At 39.6% G+C, this 17,559-nt stretch overlaps 1 protein-coding gene and 1 pseudogene across 1 annotated transcript; both read right to left on the minus strand.

Annotated features, from left to right (window-relative positions):
- Positions 1-1,608: 1,608 nt before the first annotated feature.
- Positions 1,609-2,532, minus strand: LOC133248820 (olfactory receptor 8S1-like). Its single transcript, XM_061419125.1, has one exon. The coding sequence runs from the start codon at positions 2,530-2,532 to the stop codon at positions 1,609-1,611; it is 924 nt and encodes a 307-aa protein (XP_061275109.1).
- A 12,719-nt stretch (positions 2,533-15,251) lies between these two features.
- Positions 15,252-16,226, minus strand: LOC133248821 (olfactory receptor 8S1-like; annotated as a pseudogene).
- Between the last annotated feature and the right edge of the window lie 1,333 nt (positions 16,227-17,559).

A 17,559-nucleotide genomic window follows, 5' to 3' on the forward strand; every position in this document is an offset into this window, starting at 1 on the left:
TTGATTTTATTATTATAGACAAAATTTATTATTAGAGAAAAGGAATTTAATAAGCCTCTTTTTGAGTAAATTGTTATTGTAGAATGGGCAGCTAGTGAGAGGCTGTAACAGTTCTGCAAAGTGCAGAGGATGGAAATGGATGAAAGGGGTCACCAAGAAGTGGAACAATTATACAACGGGTAGGCAGATGTTGTCGAATTATTCACTTTTAAAATTATGCTCTACAATTATTATTTAAAATTGTTCACTTTAAAATTTTAAAGGGAAGCAGGAGGAAAAGGGGACAAGAGAGGATGAGATGGTTGAATGGCATCGCTGAGTCAATGAACATAAGTTTGAGCATATCCTGGGAGGTGGTGAAGGACAGGGAAGCCTGGTGTGCAGCAGTCCATGTGGTCACAAAGAGTCAGACATGACCAAGTGACTGAACAACAACAAAAATTATGCCCAGAACCCATGCTGTTTTGCCATATTTTCAAAAACTGTAATGACTTTTAAAAACTCAAATGGAGAATGACTGCCCTTCAGTTGCAGATCCAGGCAGGCATTTTTGGACCAGTAACCATCTTGACCCAAACCATAGCTAGTGGTTCTGTATTGTACCAGTGAGTCTGACTTTCCTTATTCCATGTTCCCAGAGTGTTCCCTTCTCCAGTGATGTGTTCTCAGGTAAATCTTAGTAAAAGAAATTAGTAGGACTCCCCAGGAGCTGAAATTAATCTGTGATCCACTGCTGGCAAGAAACAGCAGAGTTTGGGAAGGTTTACATGAAACATCTATCCCTAAAAGCAAACTCAACTTTTCTTCAGAACCTTTATCTCTTTTACTTATATCAAGGGCCACTCAGTAGAAGTTCATTGTTTTCCTTCCTGTGACCTCCAAGTTTATGACTCTTTATCCAATAATCTATATTTTCTTAATAGTAAAGTTATACTTAGTAAAAGTGAAAGTTGCTCAGTTGTGTCTGATTCTTTGCAACCCCATGGACTATACAGTCCTTGGAATTATCCAGGCCAGAATACTGGAGTGGGTAGCCTTTGCCTTCTCCAGAGGATCTTTCCAACCCATCGATAGAACCCAGGTCCTGCACTGCAGGCAGGTTCTTTATTGAGCCACAAGAGAGGCCCAAGAATACTAAAGTGGGTAGCCTATCCCTTCTCCAGTGGATCTTGCTGACCCAGGAATCAAACTGGGGTCTCCTGCATTACAGGCAGATTCTTTTCCAACTGAGCTATCATGGAAGACCTTCTCTGTGCATTTTTCTAAATTCAATTTAAAGTAGTGATTCAATATACAAATACTTTACCTAATAAGAAGACCAAAGTGAATATTTGAGGAGTACTGGGAACAATGAGTCAACACTTTCATGACCACACATTCTGTATTGAGATAGTTATTTAGCCCATCATTTCACCTGTATTTGGACTACCCCAACATCTCTCTGCTATGTCTATGCTCATTTCATATGCACTGCTAATTTATTTTGTAACATATCACTTTGCATAGAGCCAGGAAATTTTTCTTAGTGAGAACTCTCATAATGTCTAACTGGCATCATTTTATCCTGATTCTCCATTTTCCTCTGGCTTTATTTTTTCATCTGGACCATCACATATATTTTCCCAGTGTTCTTCTCACAGCTGCCTTTACTTCCTTGTTCCTCAGGCTGTAGATGAGAGGATTCACCATGGGAGTGACCACACCATACTGCACAGAGAAGATCAACTCCAGAGGGGATCCTGAAGTTGGCATGAGATAGCGGAGAAACCCAGAGCCAAAGAAGAAGCTCACTGCAGTGAGGTGGGACGAGCAGGTAGAGAAGGTCTTGCTTCGGCCTGAGGTGGAGCTGATGCTCAGAATAGTGGAGACAATATGAGCATAGGAAAAGACTATTGGGAGGAGGGTCCCAAATCCATGCATCAGGCTGGAACACAGCAGGACTATGAGGTTGATGGAGACATCAGAGCAGGACAGAGGGAAGAGAGAGGGTACCTCACAGCTGTAGTGGCTAATGGTATGGTTCTCACAGAAGTCCAGGTTGGCAGCTAGAAGGGTGTTAATAAATGCGTTCAAAGAAGCCAAACCCCATGAGCCCCATACAAGCTGTACACACAACTGTTTCTTCATCATTTGTCCATAGAGTAGAGGGTGGCAGATAGCGGCATAGCGGTCATAGGCCATTGCTGAGAGCAGAAAGCACTCAGTTCCAGCAGTAATAAGCACAAAGAAGCCTTGAGCCAGGCAGCCCCTTAGTGAGATGGTTTTTGTCTCAGACAGGAGGTCCTTCAGCATCTTGGGCACAGTGACTGAAGATAAACAAAGATCCAGGAGAGAGAGATGACTCAGAAAGAAGAACATGGGCATGTGAAGGTGAGAATCAGCCCTGATCACCAGTAGCATCATCAGGTTCCCCATTAGTGTCAGGAGGTAAATCTCTAGGAACAACACAAAGAGCAGAGCCTGGATGTGTGGGTCAGTAGACAGCCCGAGGAGGAGGAATTGAGTGACGATGGTGTGGTTCCCCAAAGTCATTTGCACAGGTTATTCCCTAGAAATAATATAAAAAGACGTGACAGCAAAGTTCTGATATCGCCCAATGATTTTCTCAAAGCATTTATTCTCTTCTTGTATCACTATTATTCAGTAAACATTTTTGCTCCCTGTTAGACCTAGGCATCTGGAGCATAAAGATCATCAAGGGGTAGTTTCAGCTCTTAAAATGATCCCACTCCATGGAACAATATGGATTTAACACCAATAAATATTGGGTTGATAAGAAAGTTCATTTGGATTTTCTCATAAGTTGGTATGAAAAAACCTAATAATTTTTGGCCAATCCAATAATAACACAGTATTATTTATGTAATGGATAATACAATTGCGATTTTGAGAGGGTTCAGTAGTGACATTATATTGAGAATATTTGAGCAAAATTTTAAAGAAAGTATCTGATTGAGCCTGAAAAACATTTACCAGAGACATGTGGTTTGCATGAACTGAGGCTCAAGACTGAAAAAAATCAAGCCATGTTTGGTAAAAACATGAGTAGGTCTGAAACACTAATGCCTAGGGCTTGAGTGGGCAATGTTGATCTGTGGCTAACCATGTGGGCTTGTCCTTTGGACTAGGTTCAAATCTCAGCTCTACCACTGATTAGGTGTGTGACTTTGTATAAGATACATAAAACTCTTTGCCTCATTTGCCTCACGTGTAAAATGCAGTTAATAACAGCATTGTGGACAGTGGTTTTCTGGAAGGAAGTTCTGTAGAGAATTTTGAATAAACTCTGAGTTACTAATGGGTAAGAAACCAGTTTGGGCCCAACTTTTTAAAGATACATATTAGATAGCCAGACTTGCCTATTTGTCTGAAATCTTTGTTATGGTAATATTTTTAATATTTCCAAACAAGAAAGAAATACAACATGTGTTCCAGTAGCAGATGTCTGAAAAATCAAAATAAATATTAGAAGCATGGGAAAAAATAGCAGTACTGTGGAGCATTTGGGGTAAATATTAACTTATTATTATTTTTTAATTTGGCTGCACTGCATCTTAGTTGAGGGATGCAGGATCTTTTTTTTAGCTGCAGCATGAGAACACTTAGCTGTGGTGTGTGGGATCTAGCTCCCTGACCAGGGACTAAACCTGGGCTCCCTGCGTTGGGAACATGTATTCTTAACCACTGGACCACAGAGAAGTCCCTAAATATTAACTTATATATAAAACTCTTCAAAAGAAGCTGTTCCTATAAGAAACTATTCAATGACAGTAAGAAACTATAACACATTATTGTTTATTATAGTTAGACATATTTATTAAAATATATAATTGGAATATTATTTAGCCTTAGAAAAGAAGGGGACCCTGCAGTTTTGCAAAATGAAAGAATGGAGAGGACATTATGATACATGGAATATACCAGACACAGAATGAAAAATACTGCATGATCTAATTTGTCTGTGGAATCTAAAAATGTGAAATCATAGAGTCAGAGAGAAGAAGGAGCATTACTAGGGACAGGAAGGTGGGGAAATGGGGATATATTGGTGCCCATAAAGGGTACAGACTGAATTACGTAGGATGAGTAAGTCTTGCAACCCATTGGACAATAGTTAATAATACTGCTCTGTATACTGAAAAAGAAAAAGATGAAGAGACTGGCTCCATCTCCATGGATTGATGTTCTTCTCTTCCTGGATAAGTGAAGAATTGAGCCAGAAAGGGGAGTAGAAACAGATGGCAGGGCACAGAAAGTGAAGTAGGAGTGGAGTGACAACAGAGGAGAGGCCTGAATCCCAAGAAGGGTGTTTTTAAAAAGTGTGAGTATCTGGTGCATTAGAAGGACACTCAGAAGGTCTGTGGGCTTGAACAGGTATACCTCTCAGACAGAGAATTAAATCCACACCCGGCAGAATAAACATTCTTACTCAAATCTTTTTTTCTCCTCTAAGAGTGGAGAATGTACAGCTTAGAAGTGGGAGAAGGAAAAGATGTCTGGGAGACAGACAAAGCCATTTTTCTTTGTTTCAAGTGCTGGAGTGGGGCAAAGGAGTAAAAACCTTGAGGAGCAAAGGACTGAAAAACCCTCTTGCCCACTGCAGATCCCCCCAAAAGCCCAGATCAAGCCTGCGCAGGTGCAGTGTGGATTGAGTTTGAGATTAAAATATCGGCGTGCACAGACTTTTAATAATTGCAAATAACTGGGAAGTTGTGAAATAATTCTGAGGGGTCATTAAGGGATAGAAAACTAATATTGGATAAAGCAAGGGGGAAGTCAGACATTGAAAAAATAATTAACTGTTAAGGCCTGCTTGATGATCTAGTCATATATATACGACTCCCACCCACTCCATCCATACACACACCATATTTTAAAAACATTTGTTGACTACTTTTTAATTTTATAACATTCTGCATCTTTTAGTTTTAGCCATATACATATATTGTCAGTTAAAGTAAAGTGTGTGTTTCTTGGAAAAATCATTATTATTATTTCTTGAGATTGAATCTAGTGTCTAGGCAAAAGTCAAATACATTCTCATATTTTGTGCGTGCATGCTAAGTTGCCTCAGTCATGTCCAGCTCTTTGTGACCTTATGGACTGTAGCCGGCTAGGCTCCTCTGTTCATGGGATTCTCCAGGGAATGCTAGAGTGGATTGCCATTTCCTTCTTCAGGGGAATCTTCTTGACCCAGGAATCAAACCCATGTCTCTTACGTCTCCTTCATTGGCAGGTGGGTTCCTTACCACTAGTACCACCTGGGAAGCCCAGTATGTCGTGAGGTGCTATCAAAGATCAAGGTTAGTGCTGCTAGTGCTGATCTTCTGTCCCTTTTCTGTTCCCTTATGAAGAGAGATGTGAGAAAATCACATTGAAATCACTCACAGTAGCTGCCCTCGTCCGTTCATGACCTTAATTGTAAGATAAATTGGAGGTTTATAATTTCTTGAGTTAATCCTGTCTTTACTTTATAATTATTGTGTGTAGCTTCACAGAAAGGAGGGCAGCTAGTGCCACTAATAGCTGCCAAACTGCAGGGATGTCAAGTGGGAGAGAAAGTGTTGGGACTCAGTGTAGCCCCTCGGACCACCCAGAAAAGCATTACTGGGATGTATATGTATCCTAGAATAGGCTAGATCTCTAGAAAAGTAAGCAAGAGGAATGAAACCTTTCAAGTTTCATGGCAGCAATAAAGGAATGGGTATCCTGGCTGTAGGAGCAGCCAGGATAGAGGACTTGACTACACTTTCCATACCTTGTTCCCAGACAGCACAGGAAGCAAGTGTGGCAATTCATACCTCAGGACAGTTAGAGTTTAACTCAGAGTTCTTACATTCTGTTGGAGACACCCACTGCTGCTGCTCTCTGTTCTTGAGGAAGACATTTCCATCTACTAATTTTTCTCTGCTCATGTTCAGAGACCTGTTTAAAATAAAAATAGAACATTCAGTCCTTCCTAGTCCTCTTTTGTACAGATGTTTAGATGAACTTTTTGACTTTCATACTGGGACATTGGTCCTCCATCTCCAAATTCCTAATTTCTCTTCTCTCAACTCTGTTTCTTATCAGTCTTCAGCTGTGGATTACAATGCTGTATTTCCTAGAATACTGAACACTTATTCATGATTCTCAGCTTTGACTTTACACCCTAAAATCTGACCATGGTCACCCATAGCCCTTACTTTCGTAGTAGTCAGTTTCCTGGTCCTGTCCATTTCTCAGTAAGTCCAGAGTTCAACCAGTGAGAAGTTCTGATTCCTTAGTAGCCTTTTAGCCATAACCCCAGACTCAAAATGCTTCCCATATTTGAAACACACATTACCCATATTTCTTGTCAATAAGAAAATCTGCTCTCCAACTTGATTCTGGGGTTTTTATTTAGATTCATCTACTAGGAGGAAAGATGGACTGAAGAATGTGGCTTCTAAGTCCCATATCATGGTAGAGCTTACAAAATCCTGTTGATGATGAAATGTTTTACTCAATTTCACTTGTAAAGTTAAATAGCTGTAGAGCAGTTCCTTTTTCAAGGCGTCTCAAATATGCTTAAGTTTTCCCTGTTTCTAATATCATATCTCAGTCATACATAGTATTGCTTTGGTTTAAGCAGTCTGCAGAGCAGCTATGTTTAGCCTGTTGATTTGAGTCCATGCTCCTGGTAGGTCATGAATATTAAGGGCATTGGTTTTTATATTATAAAGTTACAACTTGAAGTTGGACTACGTTGTCAAGAACTTTAGCAATGTTGACTTTTTTGAGGAAGTAGGGATCTCATCTTTGTGTGACCTTTGGAATATCTGGGTAATGTAATGACCTTTAATCATGAATTCTAAACTCTTCTGAATCTAGTGGGAGTTGAAAGTATGCAGACTGGCCAAGTGGGTATTTGCCTGGCTCCCCAAGCAGGAAAAAAAAAGTTTTCAATTTGTACTCTAAAGGACGTCTCATCTCTGTGGGATTTCTCAAGTGAAATTGTGTCCAGTTAAATTTGGTGTGTAAAAGTAATTTGTTATATTTGGCAAAACTAATACAATTATGTAAAGTTTAAAAATAAAATAAAATTAAAAAAAAGTAATTTGTTGATCAAAGAAGTGAAAAGAAAAAAGTAAGTTAAACATAGTATAATATTTGCCTAAAATATCTATTCAACTCTATTTGCTTTGATGGATCTGATTAGATTCCCACACAGGGCCCTTTTATTATTTGTGAGCTCCAAAATTTGGGTGTATTTTGGGAAGTATTTGTTTAAAAAGTTTATGATAGTCTTATGTAGGACAAAAACTGTTTTATAGATGAAAATGTCTACTTTTCTATTACAATGAGCTATAGGTTTTTAGTCAAACAAGACTGCTCTGGCATAATATTTTTCCTCACGATAACTTATCAATTAAATGAGTAAGCAGTGGTAGTATAAGTGGTAAATGTTTGGAATAATGAAGTTCACATTTATAAATATTTTCTTTATATAGCATTGTAAAGTATTTTATTTTTAATTTATTCCCTTATTTATAATATTTTTAAACTTTGTTTTTATTGGAGGATAATTACTTTACAATGTTGTGTTGCTTTCTACCATACAGCAACATGAATCAGCTTTAAGTGTACATTTATCCCCTCCTCTTGAGCCTCCTTCTCACCTGCCCTCCATTCCACCCATCTTGGTCATCACAGAGCACCGAGGTGAGCTTCCTGTGCTGTATAGCAGCTTCCCACTAGCTAGCTGTTTTACACATGGTAATGTACATAAGAATCAATGCTACCCTCTCAGTTCATCCCACCTTCTCCTTCCCCGCTGTGTCCACAAGCCTGTTCTCTATGTCTGAGTCTCTACTCCTGCTCTGCAAATAGGTTCCTCAGTACCATTTTTATAGATTCCATATATATGCTCTAATATGCAATACTTGTTTTTCTCTTTCTGACTTACTTCACTCTGTATAACAAGCTGTAGGTTTATTCATCCTTCTTCAACGGTTTCAAATTTGTTCCTTTTTATGGCTGAGTCATATTCCATTGTATGTATGTATGTGTGTATGTATGTATGTATATATATGCATACAACCACCATATCTTTTTTATCCATTCATGTGTCGATGGACATCTAGGCTGCTCCCATGTCCTGGCTATTGTAAATAGTGCTGCACTGAACACCAGAATACATGTATCTTTTGAATTATGATTTTCTCAGGCTATATGCCCAGTAGTGGGATAGCTGGGTCATATGGTAGTTTTGTTCCTAGTTTTTAAATGAATCTCCATTCTGTTCTCCACAGTGGTTGTATCAGTTTACATTCCCACCAGCTGTGTAAGAGTGTTCATTTTCTCCCCAGCCTCTCCAGCATTTATTGTTTGTAGATTTTTTAATGATGTCCATTCTGATGAATGTGAGGTGATACCTCATTGAGCTCTGATTTGCATTTCTCTAATAATCAGTGATGTTGAACATCTTTTCATGTTCTGTGATGTGTGTTTGTTGGCCATATGCATTTATTCATGTACCTAAGAATTTATACATGCATGTATGTGTATGTAAAAGAGTTCCATGAATATTTGATATGATTATTTGCCCATATAAGAATTGTTTGAATTAATTTTTAATTATATCTACACACACGTGTGTGTGTATGTGTGTGTGTGTGTGTGTGTGAGTGTAGAGAACATGATTCAAAGTGTTATGATAGGGCTTCCCAGGTGGCTCAGTGGTAAAGAATTGCCTGCCAGTGCAGCAGACAAGGGTTCAATCCCTGATCCAGGATGATCCCACATGCAATGGAGCAACTAAGGCTGTGCATCACAGATATTGAGTCTGTGCTCTAGAGCCTATGCTCCACAATGAGAAGCCACCAAAATGAGAAGCCCGCACACTGAAACTAGAAAGTAGCCTCTGCTCGCCACAACTAGAGAAAAGTATATGCAGCCATGAAGGCCACCACAACCATAAATAAATTACTTTTAAAAAAGTGTTATGGTGGCTTTGGTATAATAAAATATGATGAATGAAATCTATTATACTTTCTTGCCAGTTATTTACTAAAATAAAAGATTAATTGGGATTCATTGAAATTAAAATTAAGAATTTCTATTCATTGAATGACAATTATGAAAGTCATTATTATGAAAGTGAAAGTAAAAGTAAAAGTGAAAGTGAAAATAAACCAATAACTGAGAGAAGATAAATACAGTTCATATATATGATAAGATATATGTAAGGTATAAAAAAATATCCTTTAAATAAATAACAAAATGTCAAATAGTAAATTTATAATTAGGCAAAGAGTTAAACTGTCCTTTCATAAAAGATTTCAAAATAGTAAGCAAATTAGTATGCATTTAACATTATTAGGGGAATACAATTTAAACCAGTATGAGATAATTTTATACATATCATAATTGGTCATTTGCACACTTAAATTATTTATTCTTTTTATTTAATTATAATTGATTATACCATATTTACTTTGCCAAAAAAGGTCCGTATAATCAAAGCTATGGTTTTTCCAGTAGTCATGTATGGATGTGAGAGTTGGACCATAAACAAGGCTGAGCACTGAAGAAATGGTGCTCTTGAACTGTGATGTTGGAGAAGACTCTTGAGAGCCCCTTGGACTGCAGGGAGATCAAACCAGTCAATCCCAAAGGGAATCAATCCTGAATATTCATTGGAATGACTGATGCTGATACTGAAGCTCCAATACTTTGGCCACTTGATGCTATGAGCCAACTCATTTGAAAAGACCCTGATGCTGGGAAAGACTGAAGGCAGGAGGAGAAGGGGACGACAGAGGATGAGATAGTTGGATGGCATCATTGACTCAATGGACATGAGTTTGAGCAAACTCCAGGAGGTGGTAAAGAACAGGGAAGCCTGGCATGCTGCTGTCCACTGGGTCACTAAGAGTTGGACATGACTGAGCAACTGAACCCCAACATACCATATTGTATTAGTTTCATGTGTACAATACAGTGACCTGACATTTGTATACATTGTGAAATGGTCACAATAATAAGTCTAGTAGTCATCTGTCTCCATAAAAGTTAATAAAGTAACATTGACTGTATCTCCCATGCTGGGCATTACATATCCATGATATTTACTCTGTAACTGGAAGTTTGTGCCTCTTTATTCCCTTCACCCATTTCAACCCTCTCAACCCCTTTCTCCTCTGGTAACCACCAATTTGTTCTCTGTATCTATGAGTGTGAGTTTTGTTTTATTTGTCTTGTTTTTTATTTTTTTATTGTTATTTTTTATAATTGGTTTTAATTAAATTTCACAGTCAAGCTATAGAATATAAAATGCATATGGATGCAGTATTTGCTGGAGAGGTTAGACCATAGCAAAATGTGCCTTGTTGTTTTAATTTCCTCTCACCAATCTCTCATGTGTTTGGAATCCCAGATTTTTTTTTTAGTTTATCATCTCTAACTTGGATATTTTTGTTTGTTTCATTAAAAGCTTTTTAACTAGTTTTTCATGGGGATTTTAGCTTTTAGATGATGAAGTTTTATATAGTTTTTATCCCCCTTTACTTAACTCTTTTTATCTTTTTAAAATTTTATTATTATTATTATTTTTTACTTTACAATATTGTATTGGATTTGCCATACATCAACATCAACATGCATGTAAGTGAAGTCATGTGGAACTCTTGTGCAATGTTGGTGGAATGTGGATTGGTGTAACTATTATGGAAACCAGTATGGAGTTTCCCCAAAAATTAATAATAGAACTTCATCAGATCAGATCAGATCAGTCGCTCAGTCGTGTCCTACTCTTTGTGACTCCATGAATCGCAGCACGCCAGGACTCCCTGTCCATCACCAACTTCCGGAGTTCACTGAGACTCATGTCCATCGAGTCAGTGATGCCATCCAGCCATCTCATCCTCTGTCATCCCCTTCTCCTCCTGCCCTCAATCCCTCCCAGCATCAGAGTCTTTTCCAATGAGTCAACTCTTCCCATGAGGTGGCCAAAGTACTGGAGTTTCAGCTTTAGCATCATTCCTTCCAAAGAAATCCCAGGGCTGATCTCCTTCAGAATGGACTGGTTGGATCTCCTTGCAGTCCAAGGGACTCTCAAGAGTCTTCTCCAACACCACAGTTCAAGAGCATCAATTCTTCGGCACTCAGCCTTCTTCACAGTCCGACTCTATAATCCAACAATTCCACATCTGGGTATCTATCCCAAGAAAATGCAAACACTACTTTGAAAAGATATTTTCACCCCTATATTCATTGCAGCACTATGTACAAGAGCCAAGATGTGGAAACAATCTCAATGTCCATAAATAGTTGAATAGATAAAAATGTTGTATAGGGTTGTTTGAAGGATTGGATTCAGACTGCAGAGTAGGGAAATGCTGAGCTCACTTTCTCCCATGGACATGTCAAAACTACAACTACATGTAAAACAACCTGAGAACTATCTCTGAGAACAACGTGAAGACTAGCAGAACAGGTTTTATACAGATGAGGATCTGGGCTTCCCTGATGGCTCAGATGGTGAAGAATCAATCTGCCTGCAATTCAGGAGACTCAGGTTCAATCCCTGGGTCAAGGAGATCCCCTGGAGAAAGAGAATGGCTACGCACTCCAGTATTCTGGCCTGGAGAATCCCGTAGACAGAGGAGCCTTATGGGCTCAAAGGGGTCAAAAAGAGTCAGACACAACTGAGCAACTTTCACTTTCAAGGATATAATAGAAAGGCCACATCAGGATGTGTATGAGGGGCAGCTGCTGCTGCTGCTAAGTCGCTTCAGTTGTGTCTGACTCTGTGCAACCCCATAGACGGCAGCCCACCAGGCTCCCCCATCCCTGGGATTCTCCAGGCAAGAACACTGAGTGGGTTACCATTTCCTTCTCCAGTGCATGAAAGTGAAAAGTGAAAGTGAAGTCGCTCAGTCGTGTCTGACTCATAGCAACCCCATGAACTGCAGCCTACCAGGCTCCTCCATCCATGGGATTTTCCAGGCAAGAGGACTGGAGTGGGTTGCCATTGCCTTCTCTGATGAGGGGCAGAGATGCAGTCTAATCAGAACCTACACCACCAGTGCAGTGACCCACAAGCAAGAGGGCTATCTTTGCTGTGGATGTCTTTCCTAAGGAGTGAGAGGTTCAAGTTTCATGTCAGGCTCCCTATCCTGGGGTACTTGAACTAGGAAAATGAGCCGCCATAATGTCTGGACTTGAAAATCAGCAGGTCTTAGAGTAAGGTCAGGTGGTGCCAGTGATAAACAATTTGCCTGCAATGCAGGAGACCTGGGTTCAGTCCCTGGGTTGGGAAGATCCCTTGGAGAGGGGAATGGCTACCCACTGTAGTATTCTGCCTGGAGGATTCCATGGACAGAGGAGCCTGGTGGGGTCTATGGAGTATCAAACAGTCTGACAGGACTGAGCGACTAGCACACACACAGAGCTTAAAGAATCAGAGGTCTCGGAGAGTCTACTAGTGAAGTGTTCACACACAAACACTTGCTCCAAGTACCAGAGCAGAGGCTTCAAAAGAGCCTGGGTCATAATGAGATTCATTGGCTAAAATAAATATTGGCAGTGTACTAGCATAAACATGAAAAAATGCCTCAGTAGGTAAATCTGGATACACTATTGTGCATATTGTATGATTGTTACTGAATATAAAAAAATGCAAAACATTTTAAAAATATTGATTTGAACTTTTCCTGCCATGCTGAATTGATAATAGAGTTCAGAGAGACAGAATGGCGTATACTTTAAAGAAAGTTGGCAACAATTGAGGACAGACCCTTGTTTTTGGTCTGCATTACAAGGTGTTAGTACTGATTTTCCATCATCAACCACCACATCATACACATTTCCAAATCTATGTAAAAACTCTTGGGAAGGAAGAGAAAAATGTACTTTCTGTGGGAAAGTACAATTTTATTTGGTCATACAATCCTTCCTCCCTTGAGTCATAGATAAATGAAAGTACAGTAGAATGAAGGGGCTTCCCCTGTGGCTCAGCAGTTAAGAATCTGCCTTCAATTCAGGAGCCACAGGGGATGCAGGTTTGATCCCTGGGTTAGGAAGATCCTCTGGAGGAGGGCATGGCAACTCACTCCAGTGTGCTTGGCTGGAGAATCCCATGGATGGAGGAGCCTGGACGGCTACAGTCCATAGAACCCCAAAGAGTGGGACACAGCTGAAGCAACTTAGCATGCACACATACACAGTAGAATGAAAACTCTTCATAGACTTTTGAAAAAAATTTTTTTCATTAAAAATTGAAGCATGCTAGTATTAGAGGATCAAATTATTGTGTTTTAATTATAGTGAAAGTTAAATGAAATGCAACTTCATATAATTTAATGTATGCATTCTGATTCCACTGGCAAAAGAGTAATATCTCACTATACAGAAAGGAATATGTTGTAGTTGCTGTGATTGACAAGCTCCTAGACCAATAAGTATAATCAAATGTGAATAAAAAGCTTAGAGGCAACGAAGTTTCTAAAAATACACTTAAATATATCATGTCACAATATCTGCTTGCTGATAAGCACTTCTTAGAATATAGTCTTTAGGAGAAAATGCAGTTGGTTAATAATTTTGAGTAATTGGTTAATAATTTAAAAACTTATTTATGCAAAGGAGATATATATAACATGATAAAATATGTCTATATGAAATATGTACTATGCTTGCATAATAATATGTATTATTATTTCTATCATGATAGAAATTTGTTATTAGAAAAGAGGACATTTAATGTTTCCTGAGTAAATTGTTATTGATAAAGGTAGATAGCTAGTGAGATGCTGGGAAAGTTCTGCAGAAAGTAGAGAAAAGAACTGGATGAAAAGGAACTGGGTCCACGAAAGGAAGATAGAGACCATCTGTTTGGTTTTTAAATTCTGCACAGAACCTACACTGCTTTCCCATATTTAAAAGAGCTATTGTCAGACTTCCTGGTGGTCCAGCAGTTAACTCTGTCCTCACAATGCAGAGGACACAGGTTCCATTCCTGGTTGGGGAAGTAAGATCCCATATGCCACAGAGCATGGCCCCAAACCCCTACAAACTTATTGTTGATCCCTCTTATCCTGTCCTGGGTCTCATTTGCTTATTGTGGAGTTCTGAGGAGAAAACCTGACTTTCACTTGCAGGATCATGCTGGCGCTGGTTCAGTGACTGTCCTGAAACAAACCACAGCTTAGGTCACCAGCAGTTCTGAATTGTACCAGTGGATCTGTTTTCCTTTTTCCATCTTCCCAACAGAGTCCTCTTCTTCAGAGATGTGTGCCCCAGGCAGTGCCTGGAAAAGGGAATGATCAGAACTCCCGTGCAGCTTGAGATGTGGAATTCTCCACAGACCAGTGCTGGCAAGAAATAGCAAGGTCCTTGGAAGGTTTCTGTCCTAATACGGGAACTCATTGTCTTCAGAACCTGTACCTCCTTCCTTTTGCTTATCGCAAAGGGCCACTCCAGCAGATGCTCATTTTCCTCTTACTTCCTGGTCCCCAAATCTATGATTCTTTTTACCCAATATCTGAACACTCTCTTAATAGTGAAGTTACAGCTTTCACTACCTTCCCTAAGTTCAATTAAAAGTAATAATTTAATTACTTTACAATATTGTATAGCCTCTAATTAAAATAAATAAATTTAAATAAAAAAATAAACTGAAAAAAAGTAATAATTTAAGATACAAGTATTTTACCTTGTAAATAGACCAAAGTGATTATTGCAAAGTACTGAGAATGATGAGGGTTCAGGTGGCTCTGAGGTAAGGAATCCACCTGCCACTGCAGGAGACACAGGGAGATGTGGGTTTGATCCCTGGGTCAGGAAGATCCCCTGGAGTAGGAAATGGCAACCTGTTCCAGTACTATTGCCTGGAAAATCCATGCACAGAGGAGCCTGGTGCTGTAGTTCAGAGGGTCGCAGACTCAGACACGACTAAGCAACTGAGCACACATGAGAATGAAGAATTAATACTTTCATGACCACAGTCTCTGGATTCAGATGGTTATTTAACCCATAGTTTTCCCTCTATTTTGCCTAAGCAAATACTTTCCTACTACCTTTGTATTCATTTCTCATGCACTGCTAATTTACCTTGTGCCAACTGACACTGTGTAGAGCCAGGAAGTCTTCTTAATGTGAACTTTCACAGTGTCATATTATTCTATGGAATTTGCTCAGTGTTCAAATGTTCTTTCGATGAATTTGTGGGGGAGAAAGTGGTCTCCCCGTCCTATTCCTCTGCCATCTTAGGACCATCCCCCTCATATTATTCTAATTCCCCATTTTCCTCTGGCTTTTTTTTTTTTTTTCCCATCTGGAACATAGCAAGTACATATTCAGTGTTCTTCTCACAGCTGCCTTTAACTCCTTGTTCTTCAGGCTGTAGATGAGAGGATTCACCATGGGAGTGACCACACCATACTGCACAGAGAAGATCAACTCCACAGGGGATCCTGAAATTGGTGTGAGATAGCGGAGGAAAGCAGATACGTAGAAGAAGCTCACCACAAGGACATGGGAGGAGCAGGTGGAGAAGGCTTTCCTTCAGCCTGAGGTGGAGCTGATGCTCAGGATGGTGGGGACAATACAAGCACAAGAAAAGACTATTGGGAGGAGGGTCCCAAACCCAGGCATCAGGCTGGAACACAGAAGGACTATCAGGTTGATGGAGACATCAGACCAGGACAGAGGGAAGAGAGAGGGCACCTCGCAGCTGTAGTGGCTAATGGTTCTCACAGAAGTCCAGGTTAGTAGCTTTGAGGATATTGATAAGAGCTTTCAAGAAACCCAAGCCCCATGAGCCCCACACAGCTGCACACACAGCTGTTTCTTCATCATCTGTCTGTAAAGCAGAGGGTGGCAGATGGTGGCATAGCAGTCATAGGCCATTGCTGAGAGCAGACAGGCTTCAGTCCCTGCAGTGATAAACACAAAGAAGCCTTGAGCTAGGCAGTCACTTAGTGAGATGGTTTTTGTCTCAGACAGGAGGTCCTTCAGCATCATGGGCACAGTGACTGAAGATAAACAAAGATCCAGGAGAGAGAGAGATGACTCAGGAAGAAGAACATGGGCGTGTGAAAGTGAGAATTAGTCCTGACCACCAGCAGCATCATCAGGTTTCCCATTAGTGTTAGGAGGTAAATCTCTAGGAAAAACACAAAGAGCAGAGCCTGGATGTGTGGGTCAGTAGACAGCCTGAGGAGGAGGAATTCAGTGATGGTGCTATGGTTCCCCAAAGTCATTGACAAAGGCTGTTTCCTAAATGTTATACAAAAAATCATGTTAGTGATGTTTTCTTTATCCTTCAATCAGTTTTCACATTGTGTTGATTTTCTTTTATTATACTGTCAATCAGCAAATAAATATTTATGTTCCAAACTAAGCCACATATTATATCAGTCACTTTAAATATGATGAGGAATTAAGCATAGTCTCGCTCATTTTAAAGATCACACGTCTGTGAGATACATATATGAATACAGGTTATTAGAAACCATTATGATTAGCACAGTGGGAGTCCTAGAGGTGACTTTTGAAAGAGCCAGTCATGAATTAATATTGAAGTCTTTGAGAAAAGATTTAAAAAAAGAGTAAACAAAGGTCTGTCTAGTCGAGGCTATGGTTTTTCCAGTGGTCATGTATGGATGTGAGAGTTGGACTATAAAGAAAGCTGAGCGCCGAAGAATTAATGCTTTTGAACTGTGGTGTTGGAGAAGGCTCTTGAGAGTCCCTTGGACTGCAAGGAGATCCAACCAGTCCATCCTAAAGGAGATCATTCCTGGGTGTTCATTGGTAGGACTGATGTTGAAGCTGAAACTCCAGTACTTTGGCCACCTGATGTGAAGAGTTGACTCATTTGAAAAGATCCTGATGCTGGGAAAGGTTGAGGGCAGGAGGAGAAGGGGATAACAGAGGATTAGATGGTTTGATGGCATCAGCAACTCGATGGACATGGATTTGGGTGGACTCCTGGAGTTGGTGATGGACAGGGAGGCCTGGCGTGCTGTGGTTCATGGGGTCACAAAGAGTTGGACACGACTGAACGACTGAACTGAACTGAACTGAAGCTTTCTCTAGAGTGACATGCAGATTGAGAGAATAGCAGATTGAGAATCAGAGGTGAAGATAGGAAATAGGATCATTCTTTATAGCTGGACTATAGAGTATGAATGAATAGCATAGTGTAGTATTTACAGGTAAGCATCAGTATAGGCTCAAATCTCAGCTCCACGACTAATTACCTGTGACCTTGTATAAATGACTTAACTCTTCTGTATCTCAGTTTTGTTGCCTATGTGGAATAATTATCTAATCTCATAAGGTTTCTGTAAGAATAAAATATACTTACATATAAAGTATTTAGAAAATACTATGATTATTATGATTATGATTTTCATTATTATTATAAGCTACAATTGTAGGCATAAGTCACATAATAAATCCTCTTGCAGGGTGAAGCACCATCAGGAATTCAAGTTTTTGCTATGATAATTACTTCACTTATTTTGTAAAGGAGGTATAAGAAAATCATGTAGAACTCACCAAGGTAGCTGAAGACTGGCATTTTGCATTCAC

The sequence above is a fragment of the Bos javanicus genome, chromosome 5, assembly GCF_032452875.1.
Source record: "Bos javanicus breed banteng chromosome 5, ARS-OSU_banteng_1.0, whole genome shotgun sequence".
NCBI classification, from domain to species: Eukaryota; Metazoa; Chordata; class Mammalia; order Artiodactyla; family Bovidae; genus Bos; species Bos javanicus.